Source organism: Bufo bufo, chromosome 6 (genome assembly GCF_905171765.1).
Source record: "Bufo bufo chromosome 6, aBufBuf1.1, whole genome shotgun sequence".
Lineage (NCBI taxonomy): Eukaryota > Metazoa > Chordata > Amphibia > Anura > Bufonidae > Bufo > Bufo bufo.
Genome location: NC_053394.1, coordinates 118627048 through 118652233, shown reverse-complemented (window position 1 = coordinate 118652233; position 25186 = coordinate 118627048). Strand labels below are relative to the sequence as shown.

The 25186-nt window shown below is 46.3% G+C and overlaps 1 protein-coding gene across 1 annotated transcript; it reads left to right on the top strand.

Moving 5' to 3' along the window:
- The first annotated feature begins 5989 nt into the window (after positions 1-5989).
- On the top strand, positions 5990-24621 carry NPEPL1 (aminopeptidase like 1). Its single transcript, XM_040436671.1, has 12 exons — positions 5990-6211; positions 9002-9187; positions 9508-9678; positions 9760-9849; positions 11818-11899; positions 12053-12195; positions 16204-16281; positions 16739-16839; positions 18059-18182; positions 18330-18506; positions 20901-21011; positions 24148-24621. Exons 1-12 carry the CDS (start codon positions 6062-6064, stop codon positions 24298-24300), a joined length of 1566 nt encoding a protein of 521 aa, XP_040292605.1. The 5' UTR covers positions 5990-6061; the 3' UTR covers positions 24301-24621.
- Positions 24622-25186: the final 565 nt, after the last annotated feature.

Here is a 25186-nt window from a genome sequence, read left to right as displayed (position 1 = left end):
GAACGGAGCAGCGCCCAGGAATAATAGTAAGTGCTGGGACATCTCTGGGCGCCTCTCTGTGTAGCCTAATACGTAACTAAGTCCGGACCCATATAAGGTAGTCTTTAACACATAATACAGGGGGCAGGTGCCGGCAGCAGAATCGTATAGCTGGCACCCTGCCTCTGACAGGGAGCTGCGATCAGCGGCAGTTAACCCCTCAGGTGCCGCACTGATCTGCTGCCAGTACCCACCTCTTGTATTAAAAGTTAATTATCATTGGTGGCGCAGTGCTCCCCTCCCACACACCCCATTAAAATCATTGGTGGCACAGTGCGCCCACCCCCTCAACCCCCCAGTATTAAAATCATTAGTTGCAGTGGCCACAGGGTCCCCTTCCCTCCTCATTGGTGGCAGTGGCAACTTCTGATCGGGGCCCCAGCAGTGTAATCGCGGAGCTCCGATCAGTTACCATGGCAGCCAGGACGCTACTGAAGCCCTGGCTACCATAGTCATCTCCCTGCTGCTGTGTGCACAAGGGCAGCACAGGGCAGCAGGGAGAGTGTGAGGTCCTATTCACCCTAATAGATCTCTATCAGGTTGAATAGGACAAGGGATGAAAATATCCCAGGTTCTAGCCCCTAAGGGGAGAAATCGTTATTAAAAAAAAAAAGCAAAAAAGACCCACCAAAATATTAAGTATAAATCACCCCCTTTCCCAATTTCACATATAAAATAAATAAACATATAGACACGTCAAAAAAGTCCAAACTATTAAAATATTTTAAAAAATATATGCGGTGAACGCCCGAACAGAAAAAAATAATTAAAACTGCGCGATTCGCCATTTTTTTTAAAATGCGGAATGCACGTGGCTTTTTTTGGTTATTTTTTCGCGTGGTATCGAATGGTATCGAGTATCGCAATACTTTTTTATGGTATCGAAATCAAATCAAAAATTTGGTATCGCAACAACTCTACTCACATACACTGTCACACATGCAGTCACTCACATACACTGTCACACATGCACTCACTCAGATACACTGTCACACATGCAGACACATACACAATTGTACGCATGCAGGCACTGTCACACATGCAGTCACATACATACACTTGTACACACGCAGTCACTGTCACATACTCTTGTACATATGCAGGATATACAGATCCCTTCCTCACCTCCTGGCTCTGTATTGCTGGTTCTGGTGTCCTCAGCCAGGCTCCTCCCCCTCTCAGTAGCAGGATCAGGCTCCTCCCCCTCTCAGTAGCAGGCTCAGGCTCCTCCCCCTCTCAGTAGCAGGCTCATGCTCCTCCCCCTCTCAGTAGCATGCTTAGGCCCCTCCTCCTCTCAGTAGCAGGCTCAGGCTCCTCCCCCTCTCAGTAGCAGGCTCCGGCTCCTCCCCCTCTCAGTAGCAGGCTCAGGCTCCTCCCCCTCTCAGTAGCAGGCTCAGGCTCCTCCCCCTCTCAGTAGCAGGCTCAGGCTCCTCCCCCTCTCAGTAGCAGGCTCAGGCTCCTCCCCCTCTCAGTAGCAGGCTCAGGCTCCTCCCCCTCTCAGTAGCATGCCCAGGCTCCTCCCCCTCTCAGTAGCATGCTCAGGCCCCTCCTCCTCTCAGTAGCAGGCTCAGGCTCCTCCCCCTCTCAGTAGCAGGCTCCGGCTCCTCCCCTCTCAGTAGCAGGCTCAGGATCCTCCCCCTCTCAGTAGCAGGCTCAGGATCCTCCCCCTCTCAGTAGCAGGCTCAGGATCCTCCCCCTCTCAGTAGCAGGCTCAGGATCCTCCCCCTCTCAATAGCAGGCTCAGGATCCTCCCCCTCTCAGTAGCAGGCTCAGGATCCTCCCCCTCTCAGTAGCAGGCTCAGGATCCTCCCCCTCTCAGTAGCAGGCTCAGGATCCTCCCCCTCTCAGTAGCAGGCTCAGTATCCTCCCCCTCTCAGTAGCAGGCTCAGGATCCTCCCCCTCTCAGTAGCAGGCTCAGGATCCTCCCCCTCTCAGTAGCAGGCTCAGGATCCTCCCCCTCTCAGTAGCAGGCTCAGGATCCTCCCCCTCTCAGTAGCAGCACTAATAGCCTAATTCGCCAAAACCGGCGAAAAAAATACATTATAAAGGAGGGAAACACTCCTCCTAGAAACAGGAAGTGACGTCACAGCCGGAGACGTCACTCCCAAAATGGCGGCGCCCACAGGAAACATGTGGGGTCGCCGATTCCTAGCTCTCAGCGCTCCAGGAGCGCATAGATAGAGGACAGCGGCGAGCGACAAGCGGGCTGAACACAGACATCCTCACCACCCCCAGACACAGCACGGGAGCGGAACAGCTGCAGGAATGAGGAACAGAACAGGGATCCCCAGAGGGGGATCTCCACCAGTTCAAACCTGTCCGGAGGACAGTAAAAAACACAAGGGGACTGAGGGTGATCCCCCTCTTTTATTGGAGGTGGGAGGGTCTAGGTAATTATTTATTTATTAAGTGTCAATAAAATTTCCACCTGTCCTACCAGTCCACGGGGGGCGAAATACCCCATCTGTGCCACTGGTTAGGACGTAAGGGAACTACATGTTTAAAATGCAGGATCAGTAGTTTTTTTTTTCATTCTCTTCTGTCCTTCATGAATGCTGGTGGTTTTACAATTTAAGTGAATAGGAATAATAACCCCTTTTAGAAAACGTGTTGGAAACATGACCGTATAATATACCGTATTTTTCGCTTTATAAAGCAAAAGTGGGGGCAAAATGGCAGTGCGTCTTATAAAGCGGATACTGTACTACTTACTGTAGTACCGTATGTATAGCATTAAGACGGCGCAGACCGGCAGCTCCCTCAGTCATGCGCCGCCTGCCCCGCCTGTCGCAGCTTCCTCCTCATGCGCCGCCTGCCTGCTTATCTCGCTTTATAAATGAACAGGCATGCCCCGCCTGCCTGTTCATTTATAAAGTGAGATAAGCAGGCAGGCGGCGCATGAGGAGGGAGCTGCGACAGGCGGGGCAGGCGGCGCATAACTGAGGGAGCTGCCGGTCTGCGCCGTCTTAATGCTATACATACGGTACTACAGTAAGTACAGAACAGTGCGGTATACATTAAGATATGGATCGGATTGAATGTACTTAGCTGCGGGGCCCGGTGTATTAGAATAGAATCACTGCACCGGGCCCCGCCATGAGTGTCTCCGCCTCCTCCCTCCACACTGATGCATCTGATTGGGGATTTGTAGATGACACTGATGGGGGATCTGTAGATGACATAAGTGTCATCCACAGAGCCCCATAAGTGTCATCCACAGGGCCCCATAAGTGTCATCCACAGATCCCCCATCAGTGTCATCCACAGATCCCCGTCATGTCATCCACAGATCCCCCGTCATGTCATCCACAGATCCCCCGTCAGTGTCATCCACAGATCCCCCATCAGTGTCATCCACAGATCCCACCATAACAGTGCATCATCCACAGATCCCCCCCATAACAGTGCATCATCCACAGATCCCCCATAACAGTGCATCATCCACAGATCCCCCATAACAGTGCGTCATCCACAGATCCCCCCATAACAGTGCGCCATCCACAGATCCCCCATAACAGTGCGTCATCCACAGATCCCCCCATAACAGTGCGGCATCCACAGATCCCCCATAACAGTGCGGCATCCACAGATCCCTCATAACAGTGCGGCATCCACAGACCACCATTAGTTCAAAACCTACCAAAAGCACACCATTTGGTTCAAAATATTTTTTTCTTATTTTCCTCCTTAAAAACCTAGGTGCGTCTTATCATTAGGTGCGTCTTATAAAGCGAAAAATACGGTACCCTTGGAAATGCTTCCTGGGTGTATGATCTGTAGCCCTATCCCCTGGGGATTGCATGGACTCTATGAAATCTCAGCACCAGATTTAGGGCTCTTTCAGACGGCTGTACAGTATGTTGCTTTCTGCATCTGATCTACAATTTTGCGGATTAGATGCGGACCCATTCACTTCTATGGGGCCCCAAAAGTACACTGTAGAAAAAAACGGATCCGCAATTTTGCGAACAGCAAAAAACATACGCCCCTCAGGGCTCATGCACACAACTGTATTTTCTTTCCGTGCCCTTTCAGTTTTCTTTTGTTTTTTTTTGCAGCCAGTATGCGGAACCATTCATTTCAATGTAGGAAAAAAGAGAAAATCCAGCTTCCAAACGACCAATTGAATGCTTTAATACAAAAACGTGCTAAAATCCGGACATGTACACCAGGTCTACGCGTTTCAGATCAATAAATTCAGATCCTTACTCATGACAACATGATAGTGTAAGACACTGGCCTTAAATAAGAGGCAGGTTCAGCATGCCAGGTGGACACAATCAACACATAGCTCCACCTCAAACACTTAAAAACATATGCTAAACATGAGAAGAGAAAATACAGAGAAAGTGTACCAAGGTCAATAACGTGATATAAGATCATGTCTGCGATTTCGACCTGTTGGTACACAAGTGCCCATAGTAAAAATCCAGTATGATTCTCTATTTAAAAGAACTCTCCTGTGATCACCTCCACGTTTGGGGATTTTAACCCTTTCCACTCCTTGCACCACAAGGCTACTGGTATCACCTGCATGACAAGCCGCATAGTGTGAACTGACCGCAGAAACATTTCGGGTCAGCGCATGTGGAATATCAGAAATATGTAAGCGAATTCTGGTTTGGAGGCTGTTGGAAGTGCAGCCTATGTCCTGTAGGCGGCATGTCATGCAGGTGATGCAGTAGACCACAAAGCTGGTGTTGCAATTGATATACTGGTTCACAGTAAAAGTTTTTGGGTTAGATACAGAGACAACAGATTGACCTATAGAAAGATGCTTGCAGCAAGTGCAGATACGGTGTCCGCACTTATAATTGCTTTTAAAACGTAACCAGCTCTGCTCTGTCTGTGAACTATCCATGAACAAACTGGGACTGATCCGTTGGCCCAGGGTGGGGGCTCGACGAGCAACACATTTAATATTACAGCTGAGAACATCGGACCACTGCTCATCCATACGGAGCAGGGACAGATTGTTTCTGACAATCTGACGAATCTGGTTGAATTCTGCACTGTAGCTCGTAGAAAAAATTGCGGCTCTATTCTTTGAACTTACACTATTAGAATTTGAGCCGGTGCCAGCCCTGTTCTGAGGAAACCATAAATCCACGGGCAACAAGGCGCTCAGCAGCTAGGTTGAGCTCCTCCCTGAGGTCCGTGTCATTAGAGCAATTCCGTGCATGGCCTATGAATTCGCCTGTAGGGATATTGCGTACAACATGAGCAGGGTGACATGAGGAAGCAAGCAAGGTGCTGTTGCCCGCCGTCTCCTTGCGGTAGGTGCGGGTAACTATGCTGGACTCACAAGTGTTGCCCTTCAGAGTCAAATCCAAAATCGCAATAGAAGTGCGACTGAAGTTCAGAGTAAACGCTGAGTTCCTGGCGATTATCCGTGCCTCCATCTCAGACCCTGACCAGGTGAGCCTCGACTCCTGTTCTCTTTGATTGTCATTCATTTCAATGGGACCGCAAAAAAAAAAAACGGAAATGACTCTGTGTGCAAGTCGGTTCCACAAAAAAATAGAACATGTCCTATTCTTGTCCTTTTTGTGGACGAGGACAGGCGTCGTTACAATGGATCTGCAAAAAAAATAAAAATGGATGCAACACAGACTTTATCCTTTATTTATTTATTTATTTATTTTTTTGGGGGGGGGGGGGGGGCGCAAAATACATATGGTCGTTTGTATAAGCCCTTACTCACACTTTTAGCAGTTTTTACTGCGCTTAGATTTACAGCTATGTCCTGCAGGAAGATTTCACCCAGGTAGGAACTAAAGTGAATGTCCATTGATTCCACCAGAATCATCTTAGGTCGGAACGTGGAACGCACAGCCTACGTGCTTCTTCATTGGAGCTGGACCAGGGGCGGAGCTTAAGAATAACAAATAAGGAACAGTTTACCAGCAAGAGGGAGTGCGGGGCTACTTCGTCCGGACATGTGATTGGCTCCTGTACGGAAGGGCGGGACTGGAGGTGACAGCGAGGTGCGGCGCGGTTAGGGACCGCACAAGCATCTGACATGGCCAATGTGCGGCTGGAATTCAAATCCAGCGCCGGGGACGCGGACCCCCAGGCTAGGCCTGTGCTAATCTTGGGCCAACTGCCAAACTTGCACCGGGTGCTGTGGAACGATGTGAGGGGAAAACTGCAGCCCAGGGTCACCGAGGAGGTGAGGAGACGGACCGCGGGCCGGAAGTCCTGTGCCCTGCTCAGAGGTTCCGACCTTGTTTCCCTGTGTCCTGGTTTGTATGGAGGAGGGGGTTATCCAGGGCAGTGAGCGGTGGGTGCAGAGGGCTGGTACAGGCAGGAGCCCTCTCCCTGCAATCACAGACCAAGCTTTGCAGCTGTTGAGCATCTGGAACTCCCAGCATGCCAAACTGCTGTCAGGGCATGCTGGGAGTTGTAGTTTCTCAGCCGCTGCAGGTTACCCCCTGTTTTGTCTGGATTTGATGATAGATGGCCGCCCATTGATCCTTTTGCAGGTTGATGGTGTAATGGGACTAGTCACATCATTCTTCACTCGCCCTAATCCTCCCGTCTCTCTAACTGGTGGCTGTAGAACTGTAACCCCCATCCTGAGTGTGTCCTGGGAGTGGTAGTACCGTGGCATAGGGCGCGTCCTCTATGTACTTGGATTCAGCGACTGCCATAAAGCTGTACTTTACCCTGAGACGTGGCTGATCCCCTCCCTACACACAGATTGTACTACAGGGGCCACAGTCCACATGGGACATCTAGAGCTCCGTTAGAACGGCCTTCTCTATGTTAAAGGGGTTGTCCCACGAAAATTATTCTACAGTTTTCAAACCGGCACCCGGATCTGAATACTTCTGTAATTGCATGTAATTAAAATTTTAGCACAGACACTGACTTCTACTGTAGAAAGGACACGCCCTCTGAGCTGCCAGGATATAAACCTAGCAGAGCAATGAATGGGGGAGATCTCTGGATCCATGGGAGGTACAGGGCTGGTTCTAGCTTTGTTAGAAAGACCTTGTTGTGGACTATATGTCTGATTTTCACTATTTACATTATTTGGGGTAACCCATTTAACCCTTACTGCTCCCTGTAGGGTGTGATCACTTCTATCTTCACAAGCAGAAAAGTCAAGACAGACGCTGAATATATGCACAATATAAGGGCCCATTCACACGTCTGACACCAGCCATGTGCACGTGGCCGGCACTATAATAGAAAATGCCTATTCTTGTCGGACAAGAATAGGACATGTTCTATATTTTTGCGGAGCCGCGGAACAGAAGTGCGGATGCGGACAGCACACTGTGTGCTGTCTGCATCTTTTCCGGCCCCATTGAGAATGAATGGGTCCGCACCTGTTCCGCATAATTGCCGAACGGATCCGGACAATTCATACGGACGTCTGAATGGAGCCTTAAATGACATTACTGCCATATTTACTATACTGATGCATTTTAGGTGCCCGTTTTGATGGTGTGAGCCCACCTGCCACGACATGCCCACCTCATACAGATGGGTCGCTGCCATGGCAGTGCAGTCCGTAATCCAAATTTCAGATGGTTTTTTTACACACTTATTCCTTCATAAATGGCGCGTGTAATAACCGTCCCTTAGATTGATAGAGCAGAACCTACATTTATACGATCCTAAATTCCTGTGAAAGTAAACGCACATTAAAAGGCCGGTTTCACACCGAGAGTAAAGCAGATTCGGCCGGATCTGTTTTACCGTTCGTGAAAAACAGCCATAAGAGTGCCATAGCGTCTTCCTAGGCCAGTGACGTCACACTCATCGTCGCATGGCCTAGGAGCAGCTCGGCCCCATCAAGTGAATGCGCCTGGTCTGTAATACCAAGAACAGCCACTAGACAATGTACAGCGCTGTGAGGAAGCCGTGTCCTCCTCAGGCAGCTAATTAGGGGGGGTCGAACCCCCACGGATCAGATATTGATGCCCTATGCAGAGGACAGCATCAGTATATATAGTGTGTGTATATAATATATTGTGTATGCCTAGGGTATTCAAAAAAAGGAGTGACATTCAAAAAAAAAAAAAAAAAAAAATATATATATTAATGATGGATCTAAAGTCCCAGAGTGTTTGTGTGGAAGCAGCAGCGGTAAAGGGTCTCCCAATGATGAGCGGCTCACAGGGTGTCACCGAGTACAGGGGTCTGTCTGAATCGTCCATGTACTCTTGTGAAAAGTGAAGTTGCTCAGAAGGCTCTGGAGCTGGAATCTGGTTGCTCTCAGCGCATGCTCCAGTTCTCATTTGCACTAGGGCTGCAGCTATCGACCATTTTTGTAATTAAGTATTCTATTGATTTAATCGAGTACTCGAATAACAAAAAACTAATTAAAAGAACGTTTTGTTTTTTGTTTTTTTTTGTGTTAAAAACTCATCAGCCCCTCCTAGCCATCTCCCCTGCTCAACTGTCCTCTAGAAGTTGGGAGTTGCCAGAGGTTGCTGACTTTTGCTCTCTGGGAACAAGCGATTGCAGTAATGCAGCGGAGGTGATTGCCACATGTAAACGCTGCTCTCGCCCTCTGTAATGAGCAGGCAGTTATCAAGACCTGAAGGGTTCGTTTCCGATAATTGCCTGCTGTGTCAGCCCGTGTTAAGTGGCCTTTAGATTTTTATAGGTGTTTAGTGATTGTCTTGGATCAGGAAGGAGAGACTGGAAAGTGTCAACCTCTAAACAAGCTTGACGGTGGCTGTTGTCATACGTCTGTCACCTGCTCATGGTGATATACTTGTCCCTGGACTGAGGTGGGCAGGATCTGCAGTCTACCTAGTGAAAGGTTCTTCTCCAGAGCTGCAGGTACCTTCTCTATTGGGCATTACTATTTTTTCCCATGACAGGGCCAGTTTTGTCCTTGGGCTATGTCTGGTATTGTAGCTCAGCACCATTCAGTTCGGTGGAGCTTCTTGCTTTACCTCATACATGAAGTCATTTGTGCATTTGTCTCTCCTCATTCAAGATTTGGAAGAATGCTCTCAGCACTTTAAGTCCCAACCCAACGGACAGCTGTCCTCTGTACCTGAACCTGGCCACAGTTGCCGCCTTGCCTTCCTGTGTCAGCCGCCATAACAGCCCTTCCGCTTCGCACTTCATCACACGTCTGGTCCGAAGCTGCCTCCCATCAGGAACATCAAGATGTATCCTGGTAAGTAATGATGCCAAAGGGAACATTGTGTTGGCTTTCCATGGGGTTCTCTGTTTGTGCAACTTTCATAGGACCCTTCTAACAATCAGAAAGTGACCCCCCCCCCTTTCCCCTCTAGTTAGTGCGTCTCCACAGGCGAAACTACACATTACACAGTGCCCACTCAAATGCATCACACAGGACAGGTCCTACAGAGTCAGACGCTCTTTGTGACCACTTTTTTCCTTCTGGCCAAGAGATGAGAACCCTGAGAACAATCTCTTTATTGAAATATAATGTATGTATGGGCAGTGTAACAGCATGATGACCTTCTTCTACAGATGGTATGCGAGCGATCAGAGGCATTCGCCAGTGCTTGTGCCATTGCTCGAGCCTTCCCACTCTTTACCCGCCGCTCCAGTGCTTCCCGCCGGGCAGATAAAAAGAACATTGCCATTGAGTTTTTGCTCGTTGGACAGAACAATGGACCCATGGAAGTGACCACTCTGAAGGTAATATGGCACCAATATGTAGATTATTTTTCCTTTTTGGGGACGACGCTGTCTCATACTAGTCTGCTTCTCTCGTACTAGTGCCTGGAAAGTGCCACTGAGGGGGTGAGACTGGCCGCACGTATTGTGGATACCCCCTGTAATGAGATGAACACAGACCACTTCATTGAGGTGAGTAGACTGGTAACTGGCATCCACCTCTGGGATGCAGATGGCATGTCTTCTTACAGGCGCAGGGTATGGGAGCGGAGCAACGGCCAAAAGGTTTTATCTACCGTGAGCTTTGGGGAGAAATTTATCAGCATTGCCTTTCATCTTAAAAATCTGGCGTATCCCTGATATACACTGCTCAAAAAAATAAAGGGAACACTTAAACAACACAATGTAGCTCCAAGTCAATCACACTTCTGTGAAATCAAACTGTCCACTTAGGAAGCAATACTGAGTGACAATCAATTTCACATGCTGTTGTGCAAATGGGATAGACAACAGGTGGAAATTATAGGCAATTAGCAAGACACCCCCCAATAAAGGAGTGGTTCTGCAGGTGGTAACCACAGACCACTTCTCAGTTCCTATGCTTCTTGGCTGATGTTCTGGTCACTTTTGAATGCTGGTGGTGCTTTCACTCTAGTGGTAGCATGAGACGGAGTCTACAACCCACACAAGTGGCTCAGGTAGTGCAGCTTATCCAGGATGGCACATCAATGCGAGCTGTGGCAAGAAGGTTTGCTGTGTCTGTCAGCATAGTGTCCAGAGCATGGAGGCGCTACCAGGAGACAGGCCAGTACATCAGGAGTTGTGGAGGAGGCCGTAGGAGGGAAAAAACCCAGCAGCGGGACCGCTACCTCCGCCTTTGTGCAAGGAGGAACAGGAGGAGCACTGCCAGAGCCCTGCAAAATGATCTCCAGCAGGCCACAAATGTGCATGTGTCTGCTCAAACGGTCAGAAACAGACTCCATGAGGGTGATATGAGGGCCCGACGTCCACATGTGGGGGTTGTGCTTACAGCCCAACACCGTGCAGGACGTTTGGCATTTGCCAGAAAACACCAAGATTGGCAAATTCGCCACTGGCGCCCTGTGCTCTTCACAGATGAAAGCAGGTTCACACTGAGCACATGTGACAGACGTGACAGAGTCTGGAGACGCCGTGGAGAACGTTCTGCTGCCTGCAACATCCTCCAGCATGACCGGTTTGGCATTAGGTCAGTAATGGTGTGGGGTGGCATTTCTTTGGAGGGCCGCACAGCCCTCCATGTGCTCGCCAGAGGTAGCCTGACTGCCATTGGGTACCGAGATGAGATCCTCAGACCCCTTGTGAGACCATATGCTGGTGCGGTTGGCCCTGGGTTCCTCCTAATGCAAGACAATGCTTGACCTCATGTGGCCGGAGTGTGTCAGCAGTTCCTGCAAGACGAAGGCATTGATGCTATGGACTGGCCCGCCCCTTCCCCAGACCTGAATCCAATTGAGCACATCTGGGACATCATGTCTCCCTCTATCCAGCAACCTCACGTTGCACCACAGACTGTCCAGGAGTTGGCAGATGCTTTAGTCTAGGTCTGGGAGGAGATCCCTCAGGAGACCGTCCGCCACCTCATCAGGAGCATGCACAGGCGTTGTAGGGAGGTCATACAGGCACGTGGAGGCCACACACACTACTGAGCCTCATTTTGACTTGTTTTAAGGACATTACATCAAAGTTGGATCGGCCTGTAGTGTGTTTTTCCACTTTAATTTTGAGGGTGACTCCAAATCCAGACCTCCATGGGTTAAAAAATTTGATTTCCATTTTTTTCTTTTGTGATTTTGTTGTCAGCACATTCAACTATGTAAAGAACAAAGTATTTCAGAAGAATATTTATTTAATTCAGATCTAGGATGTGTTATTTTTGTGTTCCCTTTATTTTTTTGAGCAGTGTATATAGTCAGAGCATATAAAGTGTATGACGCCTCTTATCGTCAGGAAAGAAATAAGTGAAACGCCTACTCTCTGCCAGTTGTCCACTGTACTGGTATTGGCATTCTGGGGGGTGGTTGGGTAACACTACCCAGTGTGCTCTGCATTCGTGTTCAGCCTTGTCTGTGTCTTTTATGTCATAGATTTGGGGTCTAAGTCTGAACACTAATTTTGCAGGAGATTGCAGCTGTTGGGAAGGAGCTTGGCATTACTCCAAGGATTATTCGAGATGAGGAGCTAAAGGAGAAAGGATTTGGAGGTGAGAATGAGGCGTCCTATAAGATGTAGATGAACACGAGCAAAGCCGTTGGCTATTTTACGATGAATTGAGAACCTAAAATCTCTTTGTTGGCCTTTCTTCCTCTTGCAGAAATACTAAATGTATTTTGATCTGTTTCTTTGTGTCCTGTAGGAATATATGGTGTTGGAAAAGCGGCAGAACATCCTCCTGCCCTGGTCATCCTGAGCCACACCCCTGAAGGTGCCACACAAACCATTGCCTGGGTTGGTAAGGGCATTGTGTACGATACCGGAGGACTCAGCATTAAGGGAAAGGTATGGTTCTATGAGGGAGATGTATGACGAAGGGAGTTGCTGTAAATTTATCAACACTTTTGTCTTGAGATGTTTCCCTTCTAAGCCACCCCTTTTCTGGAGTAGGAAAGATGAGAGCAGGAATCCACTTGCTATGAGAGACTTCACTGCTTGTATTTTGCATTGACTTTGTTGGTGCACCGCTGGTAAAATAGAACATCTTTTGTTTTGTATGAGCACATGACGCCATATCCTATTGATGTGGCAAGACTTTGTCCGATCTTGGTATTTCATAGCCGAGATGGTAATAACCACAGTAAGTGCTGGCCATGAGTGGACTTACGAGATACAGGAACGGCCTAGCTGGCTGTGCTCTTTGTGTAGCTCCCATTCACTGGGAGTTATGGAACCAGTGGAGCTCAGCCGTTTTCGTAACTCTGCCTTCCCTTGCCAGAGCTTACAGGGAGTGCAGAATTATTAGGCAAGTTGTATTTTTGAGGATTAATTTTATTATTGAACAACAACCATGTTCTCAATGAACCCAAAAAACTCATTAATATCAAAGCTGAATATTTTTGGAAGTAGTTTTTAGTTTGTTTTTAGTTTTAGCTATTTTAGGGGGATATCTGTGTGTGCAGGTGACTATTACTGTGCATAATTATTAGGCAACTTAACAAAAAACAAATATATACCCATTTCAATTATTTATTTTTACCAGTGAAACCAATATAACATCTCAACATTCACAAATATACATTTCTGACATTCAAAAACAAATCAGTGACCAATATAGCCACCTTTCTTTGCAAGGACACTCAAAAGCCTGCCATCCATGGATTCTGTCAGTGTTTTGATCTGTTCACCATCAACATTGCGTGCAGCAGCAACCACAGCCTCCCAGACACTGTTCAGATTGGTGTACTGTTTTCCCTCCTTGTAAATCTCACATTTGATGATGGACCACAGGTTCTCAATGGGGTTCAGATCAGGTGAACAAGGAGGCCATGTCATTAGATTTTCTTCTTTTATACCCTTTCTTGCCAGCCACGCTGTGGAGTACTTGGACGCGTGTGATGGAGCATTGTCCTGCATGAAAATCATGTTTTTCTTGAAGGATGCAGACTTCTTCCTGTACCACTGCTTGAAGAAGGTGTCTTCCAGAAACTGGCAGTAGGACTGGGAGTTGAGCTTGACTCCATCCTCAACCCGAAAAGGCCCCACAAGCTCATCTTTGATGATACCAGCCCAAACCAGTACTCCACCTCCACGGCGTCTGAGTCGGACTGGAGCTCTCTGCCCTTTACCAATCCAGCCACGGGCCCATCCATCTGGCCCATCAAGACTCACTCTCATTTCATCAGTCCATAAAACCTTAGAAAAATCAGTCTTGAGATATTTCTTGGCCCAGTCTTGACGTTTCAGCTTGTGTGTCTTGTTCAGTGGTGGTCGTCTTTCAGCCTTTCTTACCTTGGCCATGTCTCTGAGTATTGCACACCTTGTGCTTTTGGGCTCTGAAATATGGCCAAACTGGTGGCAAGTGGCATCTTGGCAGCTGCACGCTTGACTTTTCTCAGTTCATGGGCAGTTATTTTGCGCCTTGGTTTTTCCACACGCTTCTTGCGACCCTGTTGACTATTTTGAATGAAACTCTTGATTGTTCGATGATCACGCTTCAGAAGCTTTGCAATTTTAAGAGTGCTGCCTCCCTCTGCAAGATATCTCACTATTTTTGACTTTTCTGAGCCTGTCAAGTCCTTCTTTTGACCCATTTTGCCAAAGGAAAGGAAGTTGCCTAATAATTATGCACACCTGATATAGGGTGTTGATGTCATTAGACCACACCCCTTCTCATTACAGAGATGCACATCACCTAATATGCTTAATTGGTAGTAGGCTTTCGAGCCTATACAGCTTGGAGTAAGACAACATGCATAAAGAGGATGATGTGGTCAAAATACTCATTTGCCTAATAATTCTGCACGCAGTGTATTGCGGTTATTCCCATCTCAGCTGAGATGAAACAACCCTTTTAAAAACACCTTGAAGCAAATAGAAGTCCCAAGTAGGGACCATGTTTCCATAATCTAAATGTACTCTAATAGATATTCACATATAAACCATTTAACCACCTAACTGTTTTGCCTCAGCTCGAGCTCTGGGAAAAGCACTTAAAGTGGTTCGCCAACCACTATAATGAGCCCCCCCAATGCCTGGGCACCTCATATAGGTTATACTTACCTGGCACCCGCGTTGCTCCTGCTCCCCGCTCGGTTGCCACTGAATCTCCAATAGGCTGCGATGGGGACGAGCCTCCCTAGCATCGCGGGTGACATGGGAGGCATGTTCCTGTTCGGGGTTGGATAACCTCTTTAACTGTTCTGCCAGAGCCCAGCTAGGCAAAAGGGGGCGGCTTTAGCTGCTGACATCTTCTGATTGGTAGCAGCTAGAGAGATGAATCTGGGCTTTTTTGAGAGCTGGCATTCCAGGCTTTTATACATTCCTGACCAACATGCCAGCATTAGCACAATATCAGCAGGAGATATCACTGTTAGAAATCTCAAGTCTGGAATAATCGCGGTAAAACCTGTTTTAGCTGCATTCCGATTTCTAACAGTGATATCTTCCCATGTACTGAAGATAATGCTGTCATTCTGGTATTGTTAGAGAGCTTGGAATGTCAGCAATACAATACATATCTCTAGCTGGTACCAAACCAGAGATATGAGCAGCTAAAGCAGCCGCCCCTTTCCCTTCAGTCTGAAGGGGGTGGGGCAGTTGCAGAGCTGACAGCATTATCATCATTGTAGTGACCCACATAATAAAGTTATGTTAATTATACCACACGGTAAACTCATTAAATACACACAAAATGATGTTCAAATTTTGTTGTTGTGGTTTGTTTTGTTTTTTTTTTGTTTTTTTTAAAAACTTTCTCCCTACAAATAAAATAATTCAATTTATTTAATACACTATATATACCCCAAAAAGCTATGACTGCTGGAACACAAAGGGGGGAAATAGGTCATTACGGATAAAATTAATTGTCACTAAGGGGTTAAAATGCAATTCAGTTGTGCACCAACAAGATTTGCTTCAGACACACATTAAAAATCTACAATAAAAAAGTGACGTTTTTGGGAGGGTTTTTCCCAATTTTAATGTGACTGTTAGGTTAAATGGGTTTCTGGCTTTATGTAATCACTGCACAAGTGAAAGGTTTGACAACTAATGTACTTTGTTTCAAGATCTTTATGTCATGGGCACACAGGTCTCTTGGGGCCCCACAGCAAAACTATTATCCGACTCCACCACCAAGTGAGATTTCTGATGAGCTAACGAGGAGGAGGAAACTTTTAATATGGAAAAACTATGAACATCCCATTTAATTTACTTGGATCAGACAACTGACATAAATCCACTGATAAACATCCCTCATATAGAGTAGCAGGTAACATGCTTCCCGGCACTACATGATAAAATAAAACCACCAGTAGGGGGAGCTCAGTGTACAGGAATTTATATAGTTACCAGTGAAAGCAATGGAAGCTGTAACAATGTATTCGCCCTGCTCCCCTAGTGGTGGATGCAGGAAATGCCATGGGTTTATGTAGTGAACAGGAGTTCAGCACTGAGCCTCCTCTCATCCTGTTTGCCGTACTGCCGCCGGAACTCCAGCCCACCCCCATTAGTCAGTAGGGACGGCGCGGTAGTCCAGGGGCGTGCACTAGCAGCAGCACGGATCCGACAGGCTGTTCACCCGCCGGAACAGCCTGCCAGGGTTCCTTGCCGCTAGTGTGAAACTAGCCTAAACCTAGAGGTGACAAATCGCCCCTCATATTGGTGCAATGCATGTCAACATCTGGGTGCACTGATATTAGTAAATGTCGGACCAGTGTAGAATGTGGTGGCTGCAGTTATGTTCTCGCTATAACTATCTCCAGTGACAGGACAGAGCGATGTCCGAATGTATCCTGGTAATGACTGGAGGTGTCGGATGAACATACGCTGATGGATTTCTCTTATTCACAGACCACTATGCCGGGTATGAAGAGAGACTGTGGAGGAGCAGCCGCGGTGCTCGGAGCATTTAAAGCTACAGTAAAACAGGTTGTTAGAACAGGATTTAAACACAGCATATTTCTGTTTGTGCAGTTCTTGCCTTAGATCAGGCGTCGGCAATCTGTCACACCAGCTGTGTTGAAACTACAACTCTCAGCATGTTCCTTTTGCCTTCTATAGGAGTTCTGACAACAGCAACGCAGGTGTGTATGCTAGGAGTGGTAGTTTCACCACAGCTGGAGTGCCGGAGGTTGCTTATCCCTGCCTTCGATTCAGACTAGAGACACAGGAAGCACTGACAGTGATGAATGTGGTGCTTTAAGCCTTTTCTGCCTATTAAAGGGTTACACACTATATATTCTCGCGCTATTTGATAAGCGGCATCCTGCAATACACAGGGCACTGCTAAGCAGCAGCGACGCATGGTACCAGCACTTTAGGTCGTGGATGTGATGGAAGAAGTAGTAGGCAATAGGGGTTAATCTCCATTCTTTTTGTATTCTAGGGCTTTAAAGACAACCTCCACGCCTTGTTCTGCCTGGCAGAGAACTCCGTTGGACCAAATGCAACTCGACCAGATGACATCCACTTGCTGTACTCTGGAAAGTAAGGCTGTCTGCTTGTCTTTACTTGAGCAGGTTTAAGCTGGGCTTTAATGCACGTGGCATTATCACGCTGGTGTATTTCTGTGGTGTCACATTAACGTGTCCCCCAGTGTTATTCTCCTGTCTCTTTACATGCCCGCTGGTTATCATTGCCACGGCAAAAGTACAGCACCCAGCTAGTTTCATGCACAAATCCTACCTTAATTGATGGGACCAGTACACGATACTCGCTGAGTGTCATGCAGACGGCTGCCTAAGAAACTATATCACCCATTCTATGCCTGATCTTAAGATTGGTTGGGAGGGTAAGGGTAAGTTCAGATGTGACAAATGTGCTGTGGATTTGTGGTGCAGCCCCACAACAAATTACAATACACTACATGTGGGTGGGGGTGAAAAGCAAGCACCTTCAATGTATAGGGATGAGCAGTGAATCTGCATGAAACATTTGAATTTGACTGGAACAGCAGCAAGACCTTCGGCATAAAGAGTCTGCAATGTCTGGCGTGTACCCTACATTTGAGGGACCTGAGATTTAGAGGGTAAATCTCATTGGTCTCAGTTTAAAGCAGCTAGAGCTTAATTTATTGTGAGATCCCCTGGAGGGACAGCCAGAAAGATCCATTAGATGTCCAACTGATACAGATGCACTTACACAAACCCCAGCCAGACAGCCACTACTTGGGGCAGGGCACATTTTTGACTACTGAATGTAAACCATGTATCTCTCGCAGATGGCATTCATCATTTAGAGAAAGTTAATACAAGGCACTTACTAATGTATTTTGATTATCCATATTGCTTCCATTGCTGGCTGGATTCCTTTTTCCATTGCATTATACAATGCTTGTTTCCATGGTTACGACCGCCCTGCAATCCAGCAGCATTGTCCGTGTTTGCACACTACAGGAAAAGGCACCAGCCTCTCTGGTGGCCGGGGCCGCGAGTGTGCACATAGGCATGCATGGGCAGCAGCTCCCGGAGCTTTTTCCTATAGTGTGCAAGCACAACCACCGCTGCTGGATTTCAGGGTGGATATGAGCAGTGTATGATATGACGTATTGTGATTACTGGCTAGAATCATTTACATTAGTAAGTGCCTTGTATTAACCATGTCTATGAGTGCCATTTGATGAAGTGAGAACCCCTTTAATTAGCTCTGAGTGGCAGAATATTCTTCCTCTGTTCTGTTGCCAACATGGAATTGTCTTTTTTCTTAGAACGGTTGAAATTAACAACACTGATGCGGAGGGGAGGCTGGTGCTGGCTGACGGGGTGTCTTATGCCTGCAAGGATCTAAATGCAGATATCATTCTGGATATGGCAACTTTGACAGGTGCTCAGGTGAGACGGGCGCAGGTCATTTGTGACTGGTCTACATGTCCATATTCTGGTTGTGTTCTCTGCAACACCCGCCTGTTATAGTGATAGGAATTAGAATTTTGTGAGGGGGGGGTGTTTCTTGAATTAATTTTATGTTTTATTTTTCAGGGCATTGCAACCGGCAAGTACCATGCCGCAGTACTGACCAATAGTGAGGAGTGGGAGATGGCCTGTGTGAAGGCTGGCCGGAAGTGTGGAGACCTGGTTCACCCATTGGTTTATTGTCCAGAGCTGCACTTCAGCGAGTTTTCATCTGCTGTGGCCGATATGAAGAATTCAGTGGCGGTAAGTAGAGGAGAACGATGTGGTGGTGTAGAGTTATATGAATCTATCGCACAGGTTTATCTGGTTATCTTCACTTCTCACAAGCTCACCTTTCAGTTTTAACCACTTGTATTTTAACATTTTTATTAACATTAAACTGTTTTCTGTGATTTTAATTCAAACATACAACAGCAGAGTAACATGGCCGGCATAGGAACCGAATACCAGGATTGCTGCATGTGCCAGATACTGCCGGTGGCTCCAGATTGCATTCGCTATAATGGGGGTTTTCCGGCATTTTGCTGGACAAAATGTCGCATGCCCGGTAATTTTCCGTCAGAATGACCGGATTCACGCTGGACACCGGAATGCCAGTATTCTCTACCTATGCCAGAACTGAATACCAGAATTTTAAAACACTGATGTGAGCCTAGCCTTAGGCTTTATTGCCCTGCCCGTTCTTGTCTTTACAGCAAGCTGCTGTAGGGCTTTATTTTACATTCACTCCATAGACTGCTATTCCACAGTCTAGATCCTATAAACGGACCGAAGAAGAAATTCAATTTTACCATTCTTTAAAAAAAATAATTGAAATAGATTTTAACTGTGTGTATAAAACCACATGAATATCTATTTGAGTGTTGTCACAAACAGTTTTTCCCCTTCGCCTATGACAGCACCCCTGGAGAGACTGCCTCCTCCTCCTCAGGACAGGAACCAGAACCGTTCTGTTTCCTACCCTAAAGGACAGGTGGGAATCAGAACCGCTGAAGAGGAGCTGCGGTAGTCCCGACTAGTTTATAGTATTGGGAGGGTTATCCCGGGCGGTGGGCCTCTTTCTCTCTCCTCTCCACTCAGTCTCCTTCTCGGTCCAGGGGCGTCTGTGGACCTCTGCGGCCGTGATCGCATGTCCGGCTGCCTGCGCGGACTGGAGGAAGAGGGAGAATGGCCATCATCTAATGAGTCCTCTGATGACGAATCCGCAGGGAAACCGCTCTTTCATGCTGAAAACATTAACTCCCTAGGCAAAACAGTAAGAGCTACCATGGGCTTAGATGAGCAGAAGCCACTGCAGTCAGTTCATGACTCTATGTTTGAGGGTCTGGGCCCCAAGAGAAGGAATTGATGTGCATAAAAATGTTCAGACAGTCATTGCTAAAGAGTGGGGAAAAAAACCTGATAGGAAGTTTTTTTTAGTCCTTCCTCTGTAAGATGTAAATATCCTTTTGATGAAGAAGTGTCTGCCTCTTGGGATAGGGCCCCAAAACTTGATGCGCCAGTAGCGAAGATGTCTAAAAAAAGCTGCGCTTCCTTTTGAGGATTTGGGTTCTCTTAAAGACCCGATGGACAGAAGGGCAGAAATTTATTTAAAAAAGAATTGGGAAGCCTCTTCGGCGGCCTTTAAACCTGCTATTGCCGCCACTTCTGTTGCTAGATGGGGGAGCTGGAGGCTCACATAAAAGGGGGTACCCCTAGGGAGCACTTAATATCCTCTTTCCCTACTGTATATAATGCTCTGGATTTCCTGGCCGGTGTTTCCGTGGACTCATTAAGGTGATCTGCCAGAGCTTCCGCCTTATCGAACTCTGCTCGTAGAGCTATTTGGTTAAAGAGCTGGAATGGGGATACTAGTTCTAAAGCTAAGCTTTGTGTCATTCTGTGTCAAGGTGAATACTTGTTTGGGCCGATCCTTGACGATTTAGGCTCCTTTCACACCTGCGTTAGGTGCGGATCCGTCTGGTATCTGCACAGACGAATCCGCACCTATAATGCAAACGATTGTATCCATTCAGAACGGATCAGTTTGCATTACCGTGAACAAAAAAAAAAAGTTAAAGCGGTTCTGGTTCCTGTTTCCTGTCTTGAGGAGGCGGTCTCTCCAGGGGTGCAGTCATAGCCTCAAAGAAAACAGATTACTGGTAAGTGTCATCAAATATTTTTAATTTTAACCCAAAGGCTTATGTGGACCCAGTAGGAAGGAGAAGGAAGTACAAGTCCATCCCTTTTATTGTTCTTTCCCTCCTAACCCACTTCTGGCTTTGCCTCCCCCCTCAAAAAAACGACATCAAAAACTGTCACAAAAAGTCATGGGTGACACCACCTATAGAAACCACTGCAGCCAGATATTAGCTGTAAGGTGATGGAAAAGTATGAAACACACTAAAACACAATGCATTTGCTGTGTGGGGCAGGGGTATGTCTTTTCCTATAGGAAGTATTTAAAAATAATTGTGTGAATAAAATTCGCCACCCAAAAATGAATGTTGTGTTTTACAAGGCAAAAAAGCCATAAAAAGCCTGTAAATGAAGCCTTCAAACATATAACCAACATCGCTAAAAACTGCCTAGTCATTAGGCCTCAGACACATGCGGCATTAAAGGGTTTCGACTGATCTTTGTCTGTATTCTGTACAGGACCGGGAGAATGCTCAGAGCTCTTGCGCAGGCCTCTTCATTGCTTCTCACATTGGCTTTGACTGGCCAGGAGTTTGGGTGCACGTTGATATCGCTTCCCCTGTTCATGCGGTGAGTATTTACCAGCTTTATATGGCTCTAAGGTTACAGTCACACGTGGTACAGCTGTAAGTGAAGAGGCCTCATCTCCATGCCCTGTACCTTCCACAATCCACTCGGTGCTTGTTCATTTCTGTTGTTCTGTTCCTGACCAGAAAAATGGATCCATTTGACAGATTAAATGACACATTGTTTCTAGCCGGCATCCATTGACTATAAAGTAAAAAAAAAAACTAAACAAAACTCAAATTTCCTGCCATCACGTATCCCTTATGTTTGTCAGAAAGACGTCCTACGGAAACCTAATGGGTACTGAGCAAATCTAATTTTTTTTTTATGGATGTCGGGAAAACATGCTGCATCTCTTAAGGATAATATACAGTTAAACAAATGTAGCTGTGGATCTGGCCGCAAATCAGCATTTGTTACATACAAATTTCATTTCAGACTTGTGATGAAGGTGTAAAATCTGCAGCATTTCCGCAGTTATTTACTTGAAAATTTACAGCGTGCTGATTTTTCTCGTGTAGTTTTCAAAACCCTATCCTCACTTATTCTACTGTAATCCACTCCGCAGATCTGAACACGCTTTAAAGAGAACCTGTCGCCACGAAATGCAGTGCAATCGGTTAAAGAGCAGGAGAAGTTGACTATAGATGGACAGATAGGAATATTTTTTTCGCTTTATAGTATACTCCTTAGGCCTCATGCACACGACCGTTGTTGTGTTCCGTTCCGCAAAATGGGGTTCCGTGATCCGTTTCCGTGTGTCTTCCTTTTATTTTTGGAGGATCACCAGACAAGGAAAGTAAAAAAAAGTCTAAGTCAAGTTTGCCATGCAAATGATAGGAAAAAAACTGACGCGGATGAGGATGACAATCTTGTGTGCCTCCGCGTTTTTTCACGGTCCCATTGACTTGAATGGGTCCGCGAACCGTTTTCTGTGAAAAAAATAGGACAGGTTATATTTTTTTGACAGACTGGAACCACGGATCACTGACGCGGATGACAAACGGAGCATTAGCCGAGTTTTCAACGGACCCATTGAAAGTCAATGGGTCTGCAGAAAATCACGAAAAACGGAACAACGGACACGGAATAAAACGGTCGTGTGCATTAGGCCTAAGTTTTAGAGGAGGAAAATCAGAACAAAAACCAAATGATCAGACCCCCAGAAGACCAGGGAGTGGTGAGTACAGCAAGCACTAGCAGCTGCTTCCTGCACCTCCTGAATACTAGTGAGTGCTTCCATAATGGAAGTGCTCCCTAGTATTCGTTTTAGAACCAACGAAGCGCTCATTCATCTGCTGAAACGGTCTTTCATACGGACACCTTAATCATCGTTTCTGGGCAGCAGATTTTGCCCAGAAATAATAAATCTGAATGATAAGTAGCCATCGCCCATGCCCATACAGTAGGGGTGATCACTGCATGTAAATGTCATTTTTTTACCTCCACTGACAAGCGGGCAATTGACAGGAAGGAACACTTCTTTCCCAATAATCGCCTGCACCATCGGGCTGTATAAATCCAGCATCGCACAGGGAATGCTATCAACGACTAATAACACCTCCCATGTGAACAGTGATCTGAAAATGGATCAATGACCCTTTTACTGAATCTTTTACCACAAATCTATATCGGTCAGCTCCTCCTGTTCTGTAACATGCTGCCTGCAGGTTGCGCTGCATTATGTGGTGACAGGTCTTCTTTAAGGGTTTGTGTAATGTAGTATAATAAATTCAGGTCATCTGCAGAGAATCTTTATACTAATTATGTGGCTTGAAGTTGCACCCAACTAAAGGCCCATTTACATGAGCAAAATGAATTATTCCGATGTGATCCTGAGAACAAGAGATCCCCTCTCTGAACGGAGCAGCAGTTTATATGTTGGTCCATATGTTGGACTATAAGAGCACAGTCTTCGTCAGCCCCATGGAAGTGAATGGAGCGGTGGACTGACGTGTACTACTAATGCATTCAGAGAGGGGATTCAATGACCCTTTGTTTCTGGGATGCAGGGGAGTCCCAGTGGTTGGACCACCCATGATTTGTTATTTCATCACCCATCTTTCATGGGATAACTCCTTTTTAGATACCTAACCGAATGATGAATTAAGAACAATTATATATACGATAATACGGTGTATAAATGCTTGTCTGGAATTGGGCCATTAACAGCGATTGTGTTGGCGATCGCAAATATCTGTTCTTGTGAACCTTCAATGTTGTCCATTAGGCTACTTTCACACCGGCGTTTTGGTTTCAGTTTGTGACATCCTTTCAGGGATCTCGCAAACAGCCAAAACGGATCAGTTTTGCCCTTAATGCATTCTGAATGGAAAAGGATCCGCTCAGAATGCATCAGTTTGGCTCCGTTTCACCTCCATTCCGCTTTGGAAGCGGACACCAAAACGCTGCTTGCAGCCAAACTGATCTGTCCTGGCACACAATGTAGGTCAATGGGGACGGATCTGTTTTCACTGACACAATATGACACAATAGAAAACGGATCCGTCCTCCATTGACTTTCATTGGTGTTCAAGATGGATCCGTCTTGGCTATGTTAAAGATAATACAAATGGATCTGTTCAGAACGGATGCATGCGGTTGTATTTGAACGGATGCGTTTGTGCAGATACATGACTGATCCGCACCAAAAGCGAGTGTGAAAGTAGCCTTATTTATACAGTTTTTATTTTACTTGGTTATATAGCGCTGACCTATTCTACAGCGCTTTAGACATTTTCAATGCTGTTTATTACTGATGTGTACTTTCTGGACTCTGTTGGTGTAAGGTTACATGCACATGAACGTTGTTTGTTTCCATGTCCGTTCCGTTTTTTTTTTTTTTTTTTTTTTTTTGGATAGGATGCAGGCCCATTCATTTCAATGGGTTCACAAAAAATGCAGACAGCTCACTGTGTGCTATCTGTATGTCCTTTCTGTAGCCCCGCAAAAAAATATAAACTGTCCTATTCTTGTCTGTTTTAGGCATTGTTACAATGGATCTGGAAAAAAAAATGGATGGAATACAGATGATATATATATATATATAATTTTTTATTTTTTTGCGTATCCGCAATTTGTGGACCGCAAAACACATACGGACGTGTGCATGTAGCCTAATACTGTATTTTTTCCACAGGGTGAGAGAGCCACCGGCTTTGGCGTCGCCTTACTTCTGTCTCTGTTTGGCCGTGCTTCAGAAGACCCTTTACTAAACATGGTTTCCCCCCTCGGAGAGGATGAAGTAGTTGAGACTCCTGAGAGAGATACCAAAAGGAGACGTCTTGTGTGACCACCTTGTCTAGACCACTAAAGAATCTTGCTGGTCTGATCCGTGCAGTGTTTTTCCTGTCTCTGATCTGACCATTTGTATTCCTGGTATTTGTTAACGGTGTACATATGTGGATGGACTTTTTCTATCTCTGTTTAATGCTTGTGTACTCAGGAGTAGGTCCTGATACCTGAAGCTCATCAGTATAATTGATTACGAGTCTTGGAAGGCGCATACTATCACCACTTCTCTCGGTAGCCATTCCTCCTCTCTCATGGGATGTACTAGTGTCTGTCTTTCTACATGACTTGCCGTTTTTATTAAAACTGTCTGCATACCTGGCTTGGCTTTTACATTCAGTACATTTGTTGTCCGTGTGCCTTTAATTGTGGCCGTAGACCCTACAGGGAAACCTCCAGGAGACCCCCTGAACCCTCCTTACATCTGGCAGCCTTGGTAAGTAATGATCGGACGCTCCCCTCCTGAAATTAAATGTATTGCCATCCTAAGGCAACTGGAGTAGGAGGAAAGAACATGGCAAGTGGCACCACAGAGGGGCAGTTTTAGGGGAGGTATTTTGTGATGTACTGTGACATTTGGCTCTGCTGGGATGGAATAATGTGCTGCAATATAGTATAGCTGGCCCTGCCTTCTGTCCATTTGGACACAACTACACAATGGGACCACTTGACGTTCCCAGTCCACCGCCGCCTTTTATAACACAAGTTGTGGAATATGATTATTTTTTTTATATTGTTTTGTTTTACAGTAATTGGAGATGGCTGTGTTGTTGGGAAAACATGTTTTCCGAACCTATTACGTGGACCCATAATGATTGAAGTTGATCAGGGAAAGGGGCATTTCACCCTAGCCAAATGCAAAGTAAAAGGCAAGTGAGGGATCGTTA

What these genes read in the sequence shown, in the direction of transcription:
- NPEPL1 (XM_040436671.1), top strand. Translation starts at nt 6,062, where the DNA reads ATGGCCAATGTGCGGCTGGAATTCAAATCCAGCGCCGGGGACGCGGAC. An exon ending in ACACAGACCACTTCATTGAG is followed by an intron (nt 9,850 to 11,817) that starts GTGAGTAGACTG and finishes CTAATTTTGCAG; the next exon opens with GAGATTGCAGCTGTTGGGAA. An exon ending in AAAGGAGAAAGGATTTGGAG is followed by an intron (nt 11,900 to 12,052) that starts GTGAGAATGAGG and finishes TGTGTCCTGTAG; the next exon opens with GAATATATGGTGTTGGAAAA.